The sequence below is a fragment of the Phascolarctos cinereus genome, unplaced genomic scaffold, assembly GCF_003287225.1.
Source record: "Phascolarctos cinereus isolate Bilbo 61053 unplaced genomic scaffold, phaCin_HiC Scaffold_2;HRSCAF=192, whole genome shotgun sequence".
Taxonomy (NCBI): domain Eukaryota; kingdom Metazoa; phylum Chordata; class Mammalia; order Diprotodontia; family Phascolarctidae; genus Phascolarctos; species Phascolarctos cinereus.
Window position 1 is genome coordinate 104658129 of NW_027555625.1, and position 15921 is coordinate 104674049.

Consider the following 15921-nt stretch of genomic DNA (forward strand, 5'->3'; position numbering starts at 1 on the left):
GTTAATTTTCTAGCCTTTGTATATTATCACAAAGTCAAGTTTCTAGGAACTTGGAGAAGCTTGTACTGGGAAATTAATTTTATAGCTAATAACTATTTATTGAGTGCCCAGTGTGCATAGAAATAAACTAGGGGAATATAAAAGAGTATTTTTATTTTAATGGTAAAGTTTTAATGGTAAAAACAATCTAGTGTTTTCCCTCTGCCCTTAAGTCACATAAACATAGCCCTTCGTATTTCTTATTGCTTTTCTCCCCCTCCGCAATTATTCTGAGGTCCTGACCCTGAAATCATTTGAGAACCAACACCATGGAAAAACTGGTCATATCAAAAATTTCATGTGTATTTCCACATACAATAATCTAAACAATTAGGAGCTCCACTGGAATAACATTCTGGCCTTTCTCAAAGTCCTTTTTTCATTGCAATCCTATGAAGTAGGTAATGCCTTGTTGTTTTTGAGTTGTTTCAGTTGTGTCCAACTCTTTGTGATCCAATTTGGGGTTTTCTCATCAAAGATACTAACGTGGTTTTCCATTTTCTTCTCCAGCTCATTTTACAGATGAGGAAACTGAAGCAAACAGGGTTAAGTGACTTACCCAGGGTCACACAGCTAGTAAATCTCTAAGAATGAATTTGAACTCAGGTCTTCTCAACTCCAGGCCTGGTGCTCCATCTACTATGCCACCTCACTTTAATCCTTAAAGTATGGATTACCATTCTCATTTAATAGATGGGAAAACAGGCATCATGGTACTTGAAGTCAAGAAGCCCTAAATTCAAATCCTACCTTAGACATTCATACTAACTTTATGACTCTCTATAGTTATTCATTTAATCAGTAAGTATCACCTAAGGCAAGTGCAGTGGATAGAGCACTGGGTTTGGAATCCAGAAGATTTCTTTTGATGAGTTTGCCTAGCCTCAGACACTTAATAGCTGTGTAACCCTGGGCTGTGTGAACCTTGTTTACCTCAGTTTCCTCATCTGCAAAATGAGTTGGAGAAAGAAATGGCTAACCATTCTAGTATCTCTGGCAAGAAAACTCGAAATGGGGTCACAAAGAGTCAGACATGACTGAACGACAAGATCCTTTGCAGCTCCCAGTCTTTGCTTCCATGACTTGTTAAGCAACTGACCCAAAGTTACTTAACTAGTAGATGATAAGCTGCAATTCTAACCCAGGGCTTTTTGCTCTAAGTCCCATTCTTTAAATTTCATTACTCTACTATGAAATAATTTTTTCCAATTTAAAATCTATATTATGCCTCTATTAATACCCATACCTCTATTAATAAAATCACAGGTCTAGTCCAAAAAGGCTACTATGTCAATGGGGGCTGGGAGTGGTATGGGCAATAGTTGAAATCAAAGTCTTAGTCTAAATAGCTAAAACAAAATATACAGTTGTTTATATGTTGAATTTAATTGGTATTGACAACAAAATGTATTTGTACAAATACAAAACAAAAGTCAACAATATTGACAACAAAAACAATTGGTATTGACAACAAATCACATCATTCATGTGTTGGTTTTTCCTGGATTTTATGTGCTACCTGGATTTGATGGGGTGCTTGGGTGCTTATACTTGGACCCCAAGTGAGTGGCCCCAGTGAGGCAACCTCTGTCTCCCTGTTACAAGAACAAGCTGACCTCTGTAGAATTTCCCTTGTATGAACAGGACTATCTTGTACCAGCAGAACTACTGATGCCCACAGTTACTGTATATGATCCAGAGGTCAAGCTATAGATGGCAATTCCTGAAACTCTCTTGTTACAGATGTAACAGACAAAAATACACCCTTTAGGAACCCCCTTCCACTCTGCCACCCCCCCCATTTCCAGTAGTGAATGACATATTTGTATGTTATCACTTAATTAGCATACTTGGCACATAATCCACTACTTTTCCTATATAAGCTTTAGCATGATTCCTATCAGGTTGCAAGTTCCCTAAGGAGCTCTGCCCACCATGGTAGAAATCCTTAAGGACCTCTGCCTGCTGTGTAGTGTAACAATAAATCTTTGCCACCTTGACTTAAAGAATGCTTGAATCCGTGAATTCATTCCAGATGACCCTGTCCTATACTCCGGTTTTTGAGGGGTCTAAATTTCTCAGACTGCAACAGATTCACTTGTAAAGCTATTTTTTTCTTTTTTTTTCCACTTTGAGGAGACAAACTAGCCTTTTATGGGTCTTCCCAAAGTACCTGTAACCTAGGGAAATGAATTTTCTAGCGGAGCTTTTAAATGAAGTAGAGAAACTAGAGTATCATGCTCCTGGATGAAATTTGGTTTATTTCTGTGCACACAATAGCAGATGTCTGGAAAAGACGAAAAACATTTTGTCGGTTCTCTGTTTCTCAGTAACTGGATTGCAGTGTCAACCCTATGACTAAATTTTAGTTTGTATTTTTTAAGCTTTCTTCTGGATGGGTGGCATCATGTGATTATAGTCAATATAAAAAGATGTAATTAAGTACTGACAGAGGTGAAGAAACAATTAAACATCTGCTTAGATATTGATTAATCATGGAGTGCCTTGGACAAAGCAGTTCAAGTCTATGATCAAATCTTGAAAATCTGAGGTTTTAAAGTCAGTGGAGGGATACTGGGGAGAAAGAGAAAAGGAACCTTTCAACGTCAAATTAAATCACCAAATATTTATTGAGCGCTTACTTTGCCCCAGACACTGAGCTAGTTAAGCAACAAGAGAGACACAAACCCTCTCCTTCAGCACTTTGTAATCCTGTTAGAGTGCTGAGCCAAGAACTGATGAAACTTTAAATAACAACACAAATGGTAGAAGAGTGATTAGAATTAGGTTAATTGCCACATTCTTGGCAAAAAGGATTAGATTTCAGGTCCCCCCCCCCCACTAGGGGTTAAGTGACTTGCCTAGGGTCACACAGCTACCAGGTATCTGAGGCCAGATTTGAACTCAGATTTTCCTAATTCCAGGGCACGTGCCCTATCCACTTCACCACCTTGCTGCCCCAACGAGATGATTTCAAAAGAGATGTTTTGGGTTGAATTCACAAGAAATCACAGAATTTTGTAATTGGAAGGGATCTTAACAATGATTTTAGATCAATTCCCACCTCACTTGACCTATGGGTGGGCCTTTAGACTCTGCTTGAAGATTTTTCATGTAAAGGGAATCATAGCCTCCTGAGGCAGCTCCTTCAGCTTTTGGAGTGAACAAGAAGGCTTGGTGTAGAAGGAAACACTTAGTCTGAGCCTTGGAGAATAAATTTGAATAAGTCCTGGAGGGTGGTGGGAACCTAGGTGAAAACTGTGAGATCTAACAAAGGCAAGACATTTGGAAAATGCAAGGCATATTTGGGGACTGGGAGAGCATTTTGACTAGAGCAAATAATAACACGGATAATGGGAACCAATGGGCAATAAGATAAACATACCAGTTCACTTTTTCATGGGTACAGAAAGATGTGGGAAAAACACTTGATTAATGAGAAATTATAGCACTTGAGCATCTGTCTATCTATCTGTCTGTCTGTCTAATAGGTCATTAAGTCCCAGGTAAGAGAAGCTTGTGGTACAATACACAGAGAGCTGATCTTAGAATCAGGAAAATTGGGTTCCTGTTTTTGACACCCTTGTGTGACCAAGGGTAAGTCATTAATCCTCTGTGATGAAGGCTATTCTCTGACTGTAAGTTACAGATTGTTTGCCAGTTAGTATAGGTGAACTAGAAAATTTCCCTATTCTGATGAGATCACAGGTCTAAGACTGTCTTCCTTTTCCAAAAAAACAAACAAAAAACAAACAAAAAAAAACTCCAAAGGATAAAAAAGCAACCAACCAAACAAAAGATCCCCCAAAACCCAACCAAATAAAAATTCAGTCTCTACTAATGTAACAGTTTGTAATTAAGGGCCAAAACAAATAAGAAAATTCTGATTCCAAAGGGATATTTTCATAAGAAAAAATGTCAAATTACGTTGAGAAGTATAATCGCAAATGTGTCCAGAGCTGTGTGTTCTGAGTGGGAGGCTGACCTCTGCTTGCCTGAGGAAGGGAAAAAAAAACAATTTTGGTCCAAAGAAAAATAATCTTAGTAATACTTTTCTGAAGTAATTTCCTCTGGAATGCATAAAAGCCAGTGCACGGTAGGATCTAATTTTGAAACAATCAGAGCTCTGTCCTTGGAGGCTGAGTTTATGGGGAGAATTACTGGGAATTGAGAATTACATGACTATGGGATGGTTCCTGGTAGGTGCAGGTATTGTGTCTGCAGTGAAAACATTCCTACAGATCCTTGGAAAAGGAAGTGTTTGAATAAATGAGTAGTTCTCCTCCCTCCCAGTCCTCTCACCTCTTCTCCCCTTTACGTGAATCCTCTAGTGGTGAGGGCATATTATGTGCAGCTTTCACCTTTTCCCAAAGCTCTTCATTGACCAGACTACATTCTCACAAAGTGTTGCCACTTATAGATTTGACAGAGATCAGACAGCTTCAGTTGTCCATGGTAAAACAGTCATTGCATAGCAATAATCAAAATAATTCATAGATGATTTCAGGGATGAGGGCTAACCAAAAGGGAGAAAAAAAACCCAACCCATACACATTGCCTTAGAAAGCCACAGGAAACAGGATAAAATGTAATGTGATGCCTGAGCTTTTCAAAATGGTAGTGGATACAGCAGAAATTAGCCTACCTGACGGCCTAAGAAACAATTAGAGGTAAATTGAAATAAAGGCAAACCAAGGACAATCATTTAGGAAGGCGCCAGTCTCTGATACAATTTAAAATCCATTGAGAATTTCTGCTGACATTTTGAAGGAAGAATAACATCATTGGAATTTACTCAAAATTATGTTGATGCTAATACTGATGCTCTGTGTTTGGTAATAGCTCACATCCATGTAACACTTTTCCATAGCTTCCCTGAGAGTAGAAAGACAAGTATTATTAAGCTTATTTTACAGCTGGTCAACAGACTGAGAGGATAATAAGGAATTAAAAATAAAGTCTAATAAGGAGTCAATACTAGAGAATCTAGTGAACTTAGTGAGTTTGAATAAATGCAAAATATTTTCATGGAGGAAGGGCACTAGAAACTGAGGGGTCAGGTAATACCTCAACAGGATCTAAGACAGGGATCTAAGAAGCAGAGCTGAGGAAAGTGAATTCTAGATATGGGGAACACCTTATGGAAGAACACAGAGATGAAGGATGGATAGTAACACATGGGGAGGGGCATATAGGCCAGTTTGGCTGAAATACATGGACAAGAGTAATGAATGCCTAGAAAGGTAGGTTGATGCCAGGTTATAAAGTGTGTTAAATATAAACTGAGCAGTTTATACTTTATCCTAATGGCAAGAGTGAACCACTGGAGCTTTTTGTGAAAGGGAATGAAGTGGTAAGAGCAATAGAAGATGGAATGGAATGAGGAGAGACTGAAGCCATGAAGACTAATTACAAGGCTCTTGTAATAAGAGGTTATATACTCCTGTGCAATAGTGGCAGCTGTGTAAATGGAAAGAAGGGTATTGGTACAAAAATTTTTGTGGAAGTAATATTGCTAAGGCTTGGCAACTGACTAGACGTGAAGGAATGGTGGTCAAGGGGAATGAGAAGTTGAAGATGACTCCAAGATTGCTAACCTGGCTGACTGGAAGGTTGATGGAGCCTTGGAAAGAAAGGGAAGTTTAGGAAGAGGGGTAGACATGGTGGCAAAGATAATGAATTCTATTTTGGACATATTGAATTTCTTTCTTTCTTCTTTCCTTTTTTCTTTTTTTTTTTAAAGGCAAGGCAAGGAAACAAGCATTTATTAGATATCTATTATGTACCAGGCAAATCACTACTCAATGTTTTATAATCTAAAAGAAAAAGAACACTTAAAATATTTACAGTAAGTGTCAGGAGCAATAACTCTTAAAAAAAACAACCCTAAACCTTTCTAGGCCTCAGTTTTTTCCTTTGTAAAATGTAGGAATTAGATTAAAATGGCTGAATTGCAAGAAATGAAATTTTCAATAGCTGGCATTTAGGAAGGATTTGGGGGAAGGGAGGGATACTCCATGTTGTTTGGCTTAAAATGCTTTATAGAAAAATAAACTCAAATATCTGTGGCACATCCAGTTGGAAATGACTGGTAAACTATTGGTGATATGGAATTGTTATTCAAGAGAACAAGAGGCTAGCCTCTTATGTATAGAGATAAAACTAAACCCATGGAAACTGATGAAATCACTGAAAACGTCCCAGATAAATACCTTGATGATACAACCACAACAGTTAAAGCATTTGAAGAAGGAGCCGAGGAAAGAAAAGTCAGACAGGTAGTTGGAAAATCATGGTCAGTGTCATGAAAATCCTACAGAGAAATCAAAAAGGATGAAGACTGAGAAATGACTATTAGAGTGATTATTAAAAAAAATCATTGGTCATTTTGAAAATCACAGTAAAATATTAGCTCATACCTCAACATTTCAGTTTGATCCACTTTGTTGTATCTCTAATGTTCTTGTCTCTTTTAAATTATGGAATGGTCAAGGTTAACCATTTTGTCCCACTAGCTCTTCCACTGTTTAGCTGGTCAAGAGATGTAGAGTTACAATCTAATTCAGGAGTGGGGAACCTGTGGCCCTCTAGGTCCTCAAGTATGGCCTTTTGAAGGAATCTGGATTCAGAATCATAACTTCCTCATTCTGTGGAAGCCAGAAGAACTGAGGGATGCTGGTGAGAGCAGATCCTTCCATTGTTATGTTTGATCATCAAGGACTGATTCTCTCCATGTGACATCATATTAAATTAAAAATAGTTTGCTTCTTTGTTTTTTCTTTAAAGAGAATAGTGGTATATTAAAAATTTTTCTTCATTTGCTTCTGTGGATGTGATAGAAAGGCAATTGAGCTTCTGCCTACACAAAGAATTTATAAATAAAAGTGATAATTATTTACATAGTACATTTTAGATTTGGCTATTAAGTCATTTTAATATTCCAACTTTACATAACTTAAGGGGTATCAGCATATACTTCCCAAATATCCTAGCATCCTACAATAAAAAAAATTTTTTTTCTTTTTCTCCTTCTTAAGTTGAAGAACAATGTAATGAATCAGACTCTTCAGCTTTTTTGTTTGCTAAAAATGGTCATATGAAAAATATATAGAAATCTGCGCTTGAGGAACTGTGTTATCCTTGACTTTCACCGTATTTGAGATTTATTTGTTCACAGATGGCACTCAGCAGTGATGGATCATATTGTTCCTATTTGGACCCTGAAATTGGTTTCAACATAGTTTGGAATGGTGACAATTTGATCTTTTTTTGATGGAAGCTAGGGCAGCTAGGTGGAACTGTGAATAGAGCAGATTAGAATCTGGAAGACTCATGAATTCAAATTTGGCCTCAGACACTAGCTTTGTGACCCTGGGCAAGTCACTTAACCCCATTTGCCTCAGTTTCCTCCCCTGTAAAATGAGCTGGAGGAGGAAATTGCAAACCACTTCAATATCTTTGCCAAGAAAATCCTAAATAGGGTAAAAGTCAGCCACGACTGAACAACAGCAACAAAATGGAAACATTGATATTTTCAAATGATTGGTACTTCCCTCTTCCTGATTTTATGCCCTTTTAAGAGAGCATGGTTTGACTTCTTAAAAAAAGTATTGGGAATAAATTAAACATCAGCATAAATAATATACTTCCTTGATATCATTTAATTAGTTTCAACACATAAAGGATCGTAGTGTTTTTTAGAAGGTTTTCTCTCTAAGTCCCATCAGGATTCTATTCATTCTCATTTTGCTTTTCTTCTTATGTGGTTATGGTACATACTCCAATCTCCTTGTTCTGTATTTTTGGTTTCACTTATTTTTTGTATGGTTTCATAAAGGTTTTTCCGCAAGTTCTTTGTATTTCGGAAAACTGTCAATCTTAATTGCTTTGTAAAGCAATTCCTTTCCATTATTGCATCATTTTGAAATGGAATCATTCCCCTATTTTTGGATATTCAGGTAGGGTTTGAATTTGTGAGTAAATGATCCAGAAAATGAGAGAGATTTATCCATCCTCTGGGCCTTTTACAACATACCTTGGACTCACCTTGAAACCCAGCTATCACTAAAGGAGGGTCATCTTTAGGGTAGGCAATGGTTAATTCACAGATCCATTGGGTAAATTGTATCATACCCCGCAAAAATGAAAAAAAAAGTGTCAAACCCTTCTGGCTCTTTTGATTTTGTAGTCCTGGGATTACATACGTAGATCTATTTTTCTGTTGTTTTTATGTCTCTCCCTCTGTTTGTCTCCCTCTGTCTTTTTATCCCTGTTTCTGTCTCTCTTTGTATTTGTCTCTGTCTGTGTCTGTCAGTCTGTCTGTCTCTTTCTCTCTCTCTCCCTCTTTCCTTTCCTGCCTCCCCCATTAGAATATACATTCCTTGTGAGTAAGTATCATCTCACTTATTACACTTCTATCGACAGCACCTCTTCCAGTGCCTGCCACTGAGTAAAGGCTTGATATGTGCTTGTCGACTGATTGATCTGCGGGCTGTGAGCAGGGTGAGAGTTGGTGGGTGATGGGGTTGGGAGATTTTATTTCTTCCATAATCAGTGTATAAATGTATCATACCATAAGGCTGTTTCTCTTTCCTTTAGCCATTTTGCATAAGTTGGTCATGCAGCTTGTGTTTTCAGAGACTGTTTTAAAATATGTCTGCTACAATTTATTGCAGACTCAGAAAGCACAGGGTTAGGAGATGAGTATGAGCTAATAAGCACTGTCTGTCTACAAGATGTTTACATGTGAAAAGGCTGGCTGGAGTCCAGGAATCTGGGATCTAACCACCTCCAAATTGGACTAATTCTTCAAAAACATTATACAACGGTCTAAATTTATTTGTACTATCAGCAGTTGTGTTGTTTTCCTAGGGAGAAACAGACCCTTTGGGGGATTTGTTTATTTGGTTTTAGGCAGACTGAAGTCACTACCTCTTCTGAATAAATCAAGTCAAAAATATCCTGACAGTGCACAAAACAAGACCTGTATGTATAATGTGAGTTCTTTCTTTTTGATTTTAGAATCAACCTTGTCCTATGTTAGGCAGCTGGAGGCAAGAGTAAGACAGCTGGAGGAGGAGAATCGAATGCTGCCCCAGGTGGGTGACTTACAGAAGCTCATAGTTAGATAGTATCATTTGAGTTAGAGCATTTCATTTTAAACCTCAATTACATTTTCCCCTTTTAAAAGCTAGAAGTCATTTTGCAAATTGTTTTTCAATACAGAATATATTAGATCATGGATATTACCATTCATAGTGGTCATTCTATTATTACCCAACCTCTTATGTGTCTTATGGGACAGATGAGAAGAATTGAGTTTTCTTAAATGAAGAGTAAAAGAATATGAAAAGATGAAAGAAAGAACGGAGGAGAAATTGAAAATAAATAGGAAATATGGAAATTTTAACATTATTTCACATACCCATATATAAACCAACAGTATTCACTGTATATAGAGTGAGGTTATTCAAATGAAAAATCTGCTGATTTTTATTGTAAGCTAGACAAAATTTCAGGTAGTTCAGAGGTTTGTAGATTAATTATAGTAGTGTTTAATGAAATGTGTTAGTGATATCATTGAACCTTTATTGCATCAGAGGAGTAGCTATAATCGCTTTGGGGCTTCAGATTTCATCCCAAGAAAGTAAAGCACTGCTTATTTTAGTATATTCAAGTCCATGTTAAATTTCTGTCAATTTTATGTTTTAAGTGTCAGTAACTTGATAGGAATGTTCTTGGTTTCTGTTAGGGGGTGGTATGTGAAAATGTTGGGTTGGTATTTGGTTGAAGACCAAAAATAGGCAAAATGTCTTTGCATTCCTGCAGCAAGAAATTTATACCAATTAAAAAAAAAGTTTTCTTAGGCAAGTAGCAGATAATTATTCTTCATATTCTGGTGATAAATAATAGTCCAAATAAAGATTGTTTATAGCATAGAATTGGTTATAATCAAAAAAAGCTTTTACTATTGATACAAAAGATCTCTTGAAAAACACATTTTTAAGTCTTTTTATGCTAGTCAGTTTTTAACTATTTTTTTCCCATTCTCATCATGTACATAAGATTATTTCCCCTTCTTTTCTGCCAGTCAGCCATCTGGATGCTGATAATGAAACAAAATGAAATGATTCCTCACTTTCCTCTACTTTTATGTCAAATCTCATTTGTACCAAGAAATTTTTTCAAAATATATTTTTCTTTCCTTTCTGCTATTCCTTTCTGTGCTCTTCCCCCCTTCCCCACCCCTTACATTTCTCCTTTCATCCAGACTTCATTGTGTGACAATGTTGTGGCTATCCAAGAATAATATATATATATATATATATATATATATATATATATATATATATATGTATATATATATATATATATATATATATATATATATATATTTTTCCCTTGTGTAAAAGGTGTCTCAATTATGGTTTAGTATATGTGTTCACGGTCCTATTTTCATACTTTTTTTCAGATTAATGGAGAAGTGAAAGGAGTGAAACCTAAATTTTTATAATGTGAAATGAGGCTCACATTAACAATTAAAATATCTCTCTTTTCATTTAGGAATAGTGGAGGAAGGCTTTAAACCATAGTTACCATATTCATTCTAAGAAATAATTAAATGAAAGTGAGCAAAATGTGTACTAAATATCCTAAATAAAAATCAATTGACTTCATCTGTACCCAAAGTGTTCATGAGGGTGTTGGGTGTGTGTGTGTGTGTGTGTGTGTGTGTGTGTGTGTGTGTGTGTGTATCAGTCCTTCATCTTTTCCAAGTATTTTTTACATTAGGAAAGGAACTATAATATGATTACCTCAAAGAGTTAGATAGCTCCAATCACTTGCTTTTGAAATGCATTTCCATCTTATGAGAGAAGGGTATAAAGTACTGATTTTATCTCAAAATATTATGATAGAGGATCTGCTCTTAACAGATGTCACTGTAAAGGAAACTCCCAAAGCTTGAACATATGGTGACAGATGTGTATTCTATCCAGGAAATTTGTAGATCTGGTACAATCCAAAATTTGTAGAGCTCAGTTGGGTCATTCTTAATTGAGGATACCATATTTATTTATAATTAGATTAGATTAGATAAAGCATTTATTAAGCTCTTACTCTGTTTTAGCAATTCTACTAAACTCTGGGAATATAAATAAAGCAAAAAGAGTCCCTGCCCTTGAGGAGCTTACATTCTAATGGGGAAGACAATATATAAAAGGGAGCTAAAAAGAGGGATGGGGAAGAAATAAGGTGCCATTTGAGGGGCACTTGGTAAAATCAGTTAGTGCCAATGCGTCTCATAGCACGAATCTATTTGTTTCTATCAGACTGAGTGAGAGTCATCTTGGTAACACAAGAAGGCTGAAGCTCTTATCCTATACATCTCATAAAAAATTTTCCATATTTCCGTAATATGGATATATTTCCATAATGCTGTTTCAACCTAAACCTACTTCGCCTTTGGGGTAGAGGAGTCAGAAAAAAAAGAGATGAAAAGATAAATATCCTAGATCATGGTGCATTATCTTAGAGTAGGTATCATATAAAGGGAATCTTATGTAACTGTGAAAATAAAACTTGGATTGTGATTACACACACAAAAAATGTCATTTTATTGTTTTCCAAGAGGAAAGGAAAAAAAATCTTGTTTTAAATACACATTAAATATTATCAGGTACGTGGAACAATGATTGTAAACAACAGGGGATGCAGTAGCACCCTGAATTGTCCCCAGGAAGATATTCTTTCCTGCATCCTTAGCCTATTTGCAAGGTAAATTCCATGGGTCAAGCTAGCATTTTTGCATAATTCAGTCTTAACACTTGATTTTTCAAGTATAAAAACTTACAATGTCTTGATTAAGATGTCTTTTTTTTCTCCCCAAGTTCATAAGTTTTTATTTATCTTTTAAATAACCACAAAAAGCATGAGATTGTAGTTGAAAATTGGTAACACGAGCATCTTTCTTGATTGTGTTCTGATTATTTGTCAGTTTTTCAGCTCAATTAAGGAACGCAACTTCCTAAAGGAACAGAACTATCACTGGAGTTTTTAATAGTTTGTTATTTATATTTATATTATTTATATTAATAGTTTATTATTTTTAGTGATACATAGCTGTGAGATAAAAAGTATTATGCATATTATACTAAAGCAGTTTCCCCCCCCAATAAGTTCACGCTTAAATAGGCATTAGGGAAAGGGTGGACATATTTACATATTATAATATCTAAATATGAGGTGATATTAAGGCCTGCCTTTTATACTCCTATGAACTCTTCCATATTCCAGAACGAAAGTAATCTTTCTTGGTGGCTCCAGGAAGATACTGGAGAAAAGGAAGTGAGCTAAGAGGCAGCTAGATGGCGCAGTGGATAGAGCACCGGCCCTGAAGTCAGGAGGACCTGAGTTCAAATCCGACCTCAGATCAAGCGCTTGGCACTTACTGGTTGTGTGACCCTGGGCAAGTCACTTAACCCCAACTGCCTAAAAAGAACAAAAAAGAACAAAAAAGAAAAGGATTTGAGCTGTGAGTTGGTTGTGTCTGGTAGTGATGAGAAGGGCCTAAATGGAAGTTAGGAAAGTCGGTCAATAAACATTTATGAAGTGCCTGCTATGTACCAGGCACTGTGCTAAGTTGGAGGATACAAAGAAATGTAAAGGACATTCCTTGCCCTTGAGGAACTCACAATCTAATGGGGGAAATAATATGCAAATAATAATGTACAAATAGGCATTTACTGGATACATTGGAAATTATCAACAAAGGGAAAGAACTGGAATTAAGAGGGATGAAGTGAGGCTTCCTGTGGAAGGTGGGATGTAGCTGGAACTGGAAGGAAGCCAGGAAAGCCAGGAAGTGGAGACAAGGAGGGAGAACACTGCGGCACTGGGGACAGCCAGTGAAAATGTCCGCAGCTGGGAGTGTCTTGTCTGAGGAACAGCAAGGAGGCAAGTGTTACTAGATAATAAGAAAATGGGGAAAAGTGTGTGGAGGCAGTTTATGAAGGACTTTGGAACTGTGATTTATTGAATAGGGACAGACCTTCACTTTAGGAAGATTACTTTGACAGCTGAAAGGAGAATAGACTAGAATGTGGACAGACTTGTGGCAGGAGTACCAACCAACAGGCTATTGTAGTAGTTGGGACATGAAGTGGTGACGTGCAGTATTTGGTTGATTGTCAAGCGCGGGCTAACCCTTTACTCCTCATTTTCAAAACTTAAACTTTAGCCTTAGGACATAATTACATGGACTATTCAGCCACAATTTCAACCTGGCTTATAGTATTTAACATTACAAGTATACTCTGATATTTTTGATTTAGGCAAAGACAAATATTTGGGGGGATAGCAAAGAATTCACCTAATTAAGAGTCAGGAGACTTCCAGTCCTGTGTATACCTCAATTTCTAACCAGCTGTGGGACCTTGGGAAAGTCCCTTGTTTGTCTAGGCCTCAATTTCTTCATCTATACCATAAAATGATTTGAATAAATGATTACTAAGGTCTCTTTCAGTTTAAACATCTATAAATGTGGAAGTTTTGTTATTTTCAAAGAATATAGTTGTAGGTACATATACAAAGTAGCATGGGGAATCTTTATTTTATAAAGAATCCATTGTTAAAGATGCTTTTTAAGGACCAGCCCGAAGACATGAATACTCATAAAGCATATGTAGTTATGAAAATGATCAAGCCTACCATGTTTTCTTTTAAAGTATTCTCTCATATTTACTCTATACTACACATAGAATAGGTACTCATTGCACACCTGATTTATGGACCCCCTGAAAGACTATTGCCTCTCTAAGTAAGCGCAACACAGAAGTTATATTTTTGAAATGAACTTTTGAATCCATTGAAACAGATTATCCTGTTAATTAAGGGAAAGAGGCATATATAGTCCTAAAGAGAATAATATAGCATTCGCTTACAGTTGTTAGGGAATTTCTTTCCTAGTGTCTTGTTTTTATTTATGCAGTCTATGACTCTGTGACCACAGATTCAGGTTCACAGTTAACCTTAACAATATTGATGAATAGTAAGAGAAATATTGAATGAGGATATCATATGTGGACTGGACTGAGGATGGTCAAGGCAGATAGCAGTCTAGGAAATAATGGGTAAGGGATCACACAAAGAAAAACCATTTTATAAGTGTGTATATATATGTGTATATATATATACATATAAACACACATATATACACATGTATACATATACATACTATGTGTGTGTGTGTATATATATATATATACATATATATATATATATAAACACATATAAACACAGTTTTGATTATAGAAAATTGTTCTGTTGATGATTTGTAGCCCTTTATTTATGGTAAGTCAAGCCAGTGTTGTATAGTGAAAAAGAGCATGGGATTTATGTTCAAAAGACTTGGTTTGGAATGCAGGCTCTGCAGCTTACTATCAGTGCAGCCCTGAATAAGTCTCTTAACCTCTAGATGCCTCAGTTTCTTACTCCATAAAAAGGGAGGGGTGTGGACTAGATGGGGGCCCTTTCAAATCTGTGATCGTGTGACTTAGGTTACCTAACCTCTCTAGGTCTACATTTCTTCTTCTGTGAAAAGGGAGTATTGAATTCACTGATCTTCAGCCACCCTTCCGCATTCTGATCCTTTGACCCCTAAGTTACATTCAATCCAGTGGGCATACTTTTCAGATACTGAAAAGCACAGAGTTTCAAACTTTGCCAGATGCTAACAAATGTCTTGGCTTGATCCTAATTGTGTTTATATGACCAATACTGAAAATTTGTTTTAAACAGGATTATGTAGCTGTTTAAAGCTAATTTTGTTCATGAATGAATGAAAAAGTACGCACATGTTTAAATTTTCACTGGGATCCACCCTTAACCAACACTTTCATCTGTAATTATACTATATTGCTTAAAATAACAAATCAATATCCTTGCAGTGAAATTATAATGGGAACTTTGATTCATGGTTTTTTTTAATAGTTATCTTACCTGCAGATTGAGATTCCCTCTTTATGTTAAAAAAATCTCGTTCCTATTCTCATTTCCACTGCTGATGGATGTTGAAGTTAGTAGCACCCCAAAGGCATTCTGACTGGAGAAGTGAAGTATACAATTGTCTGCAGCTCCAAAGTCTATTAAACACACTTGTTAATGTTTTATTGGAAAATACGTTCTTTTCCATCAAACGTTCTGCTCTTTTAGTGACCTTGGCATCTGCATGGGTAACATAATTTGCCATCATTCTCTCTCTGTGGCCATCCCCCCAAAATTGTCTACCTCTAGAGACCCTTCTCAAGAACAAACATTCTTAAGCCAGTTTCCAGGATTCCTAAGGATATTCTGAATTTTTTCCCATCATGAATACGTACATGTGCTATAAGTTCAATTGACATATATGAAAGGCTTAGCCTTCAGAGCACCACTGGGTGCCCTCTTTCAGAAAGTAGTTCTATTTTTATAATGCTTTTGCACATATGTAAAAGTCTAATTTTAGGTCTGGAAATGAAATGTCTCCCTTTCATATAATTTGGTTACAATGGAGCTTTACAATACTGCCTTTCAGTACAATGGGAAAGTGATGGAAACTGCTACCAGAACAGTTTCTAAACAAAGGAAAAGACCTGTCACTGTTGCCAGAAGTGTAGATGAGAGCACACAAGAGCTAAGGGAATTGAGCTTTCCACTTCCATGGCAACGCAGCAGAAGTCCAGCATCCCGGCTCTGACGTGCCTAATGTACTTATGCAGAGGTTATCTAATGTGCTGCTGAGAGGCATAGAAGAAGAGTATTACCTGGCATTTAGATGTTACTCATGTCCTTCTAATTTGTTCCTTTGAATTTCCTAAGGTTTTGAGTATTTTTCTTTAAGCTCTA

General features: G+C 36.5%; 1 protein-coding gene across 6 annotated transcripts in view; it reads left to right on the forward strand.

The window, feature by feature from the left end:
* Positions 1–15921, forward strand: part of CCDC85A (coiled-coil domain containing 85A) — a 234701-nt gene that overhangs the window by 174725 nt on the left and 44055 nt on the right. For 5 of the 6 annotated variants that reach the window (XM_020996288.2, XM_020996290.2, XM_020996291.2 and 2 more), the window contains exon 3: positions 9061–9137. The exons of the other annotated variant lie outside the window; for it this stretch is intronic. In XM_020996288.2, the coding sequence (XP_020851947.1) occupies positions 9061–9137 (77 nt within the window). The remainder of the gene's footprint in view (positions 1–9060; positions 9138–15921) is intronic. 6 annotated transcript variants of the gene reach the window in all.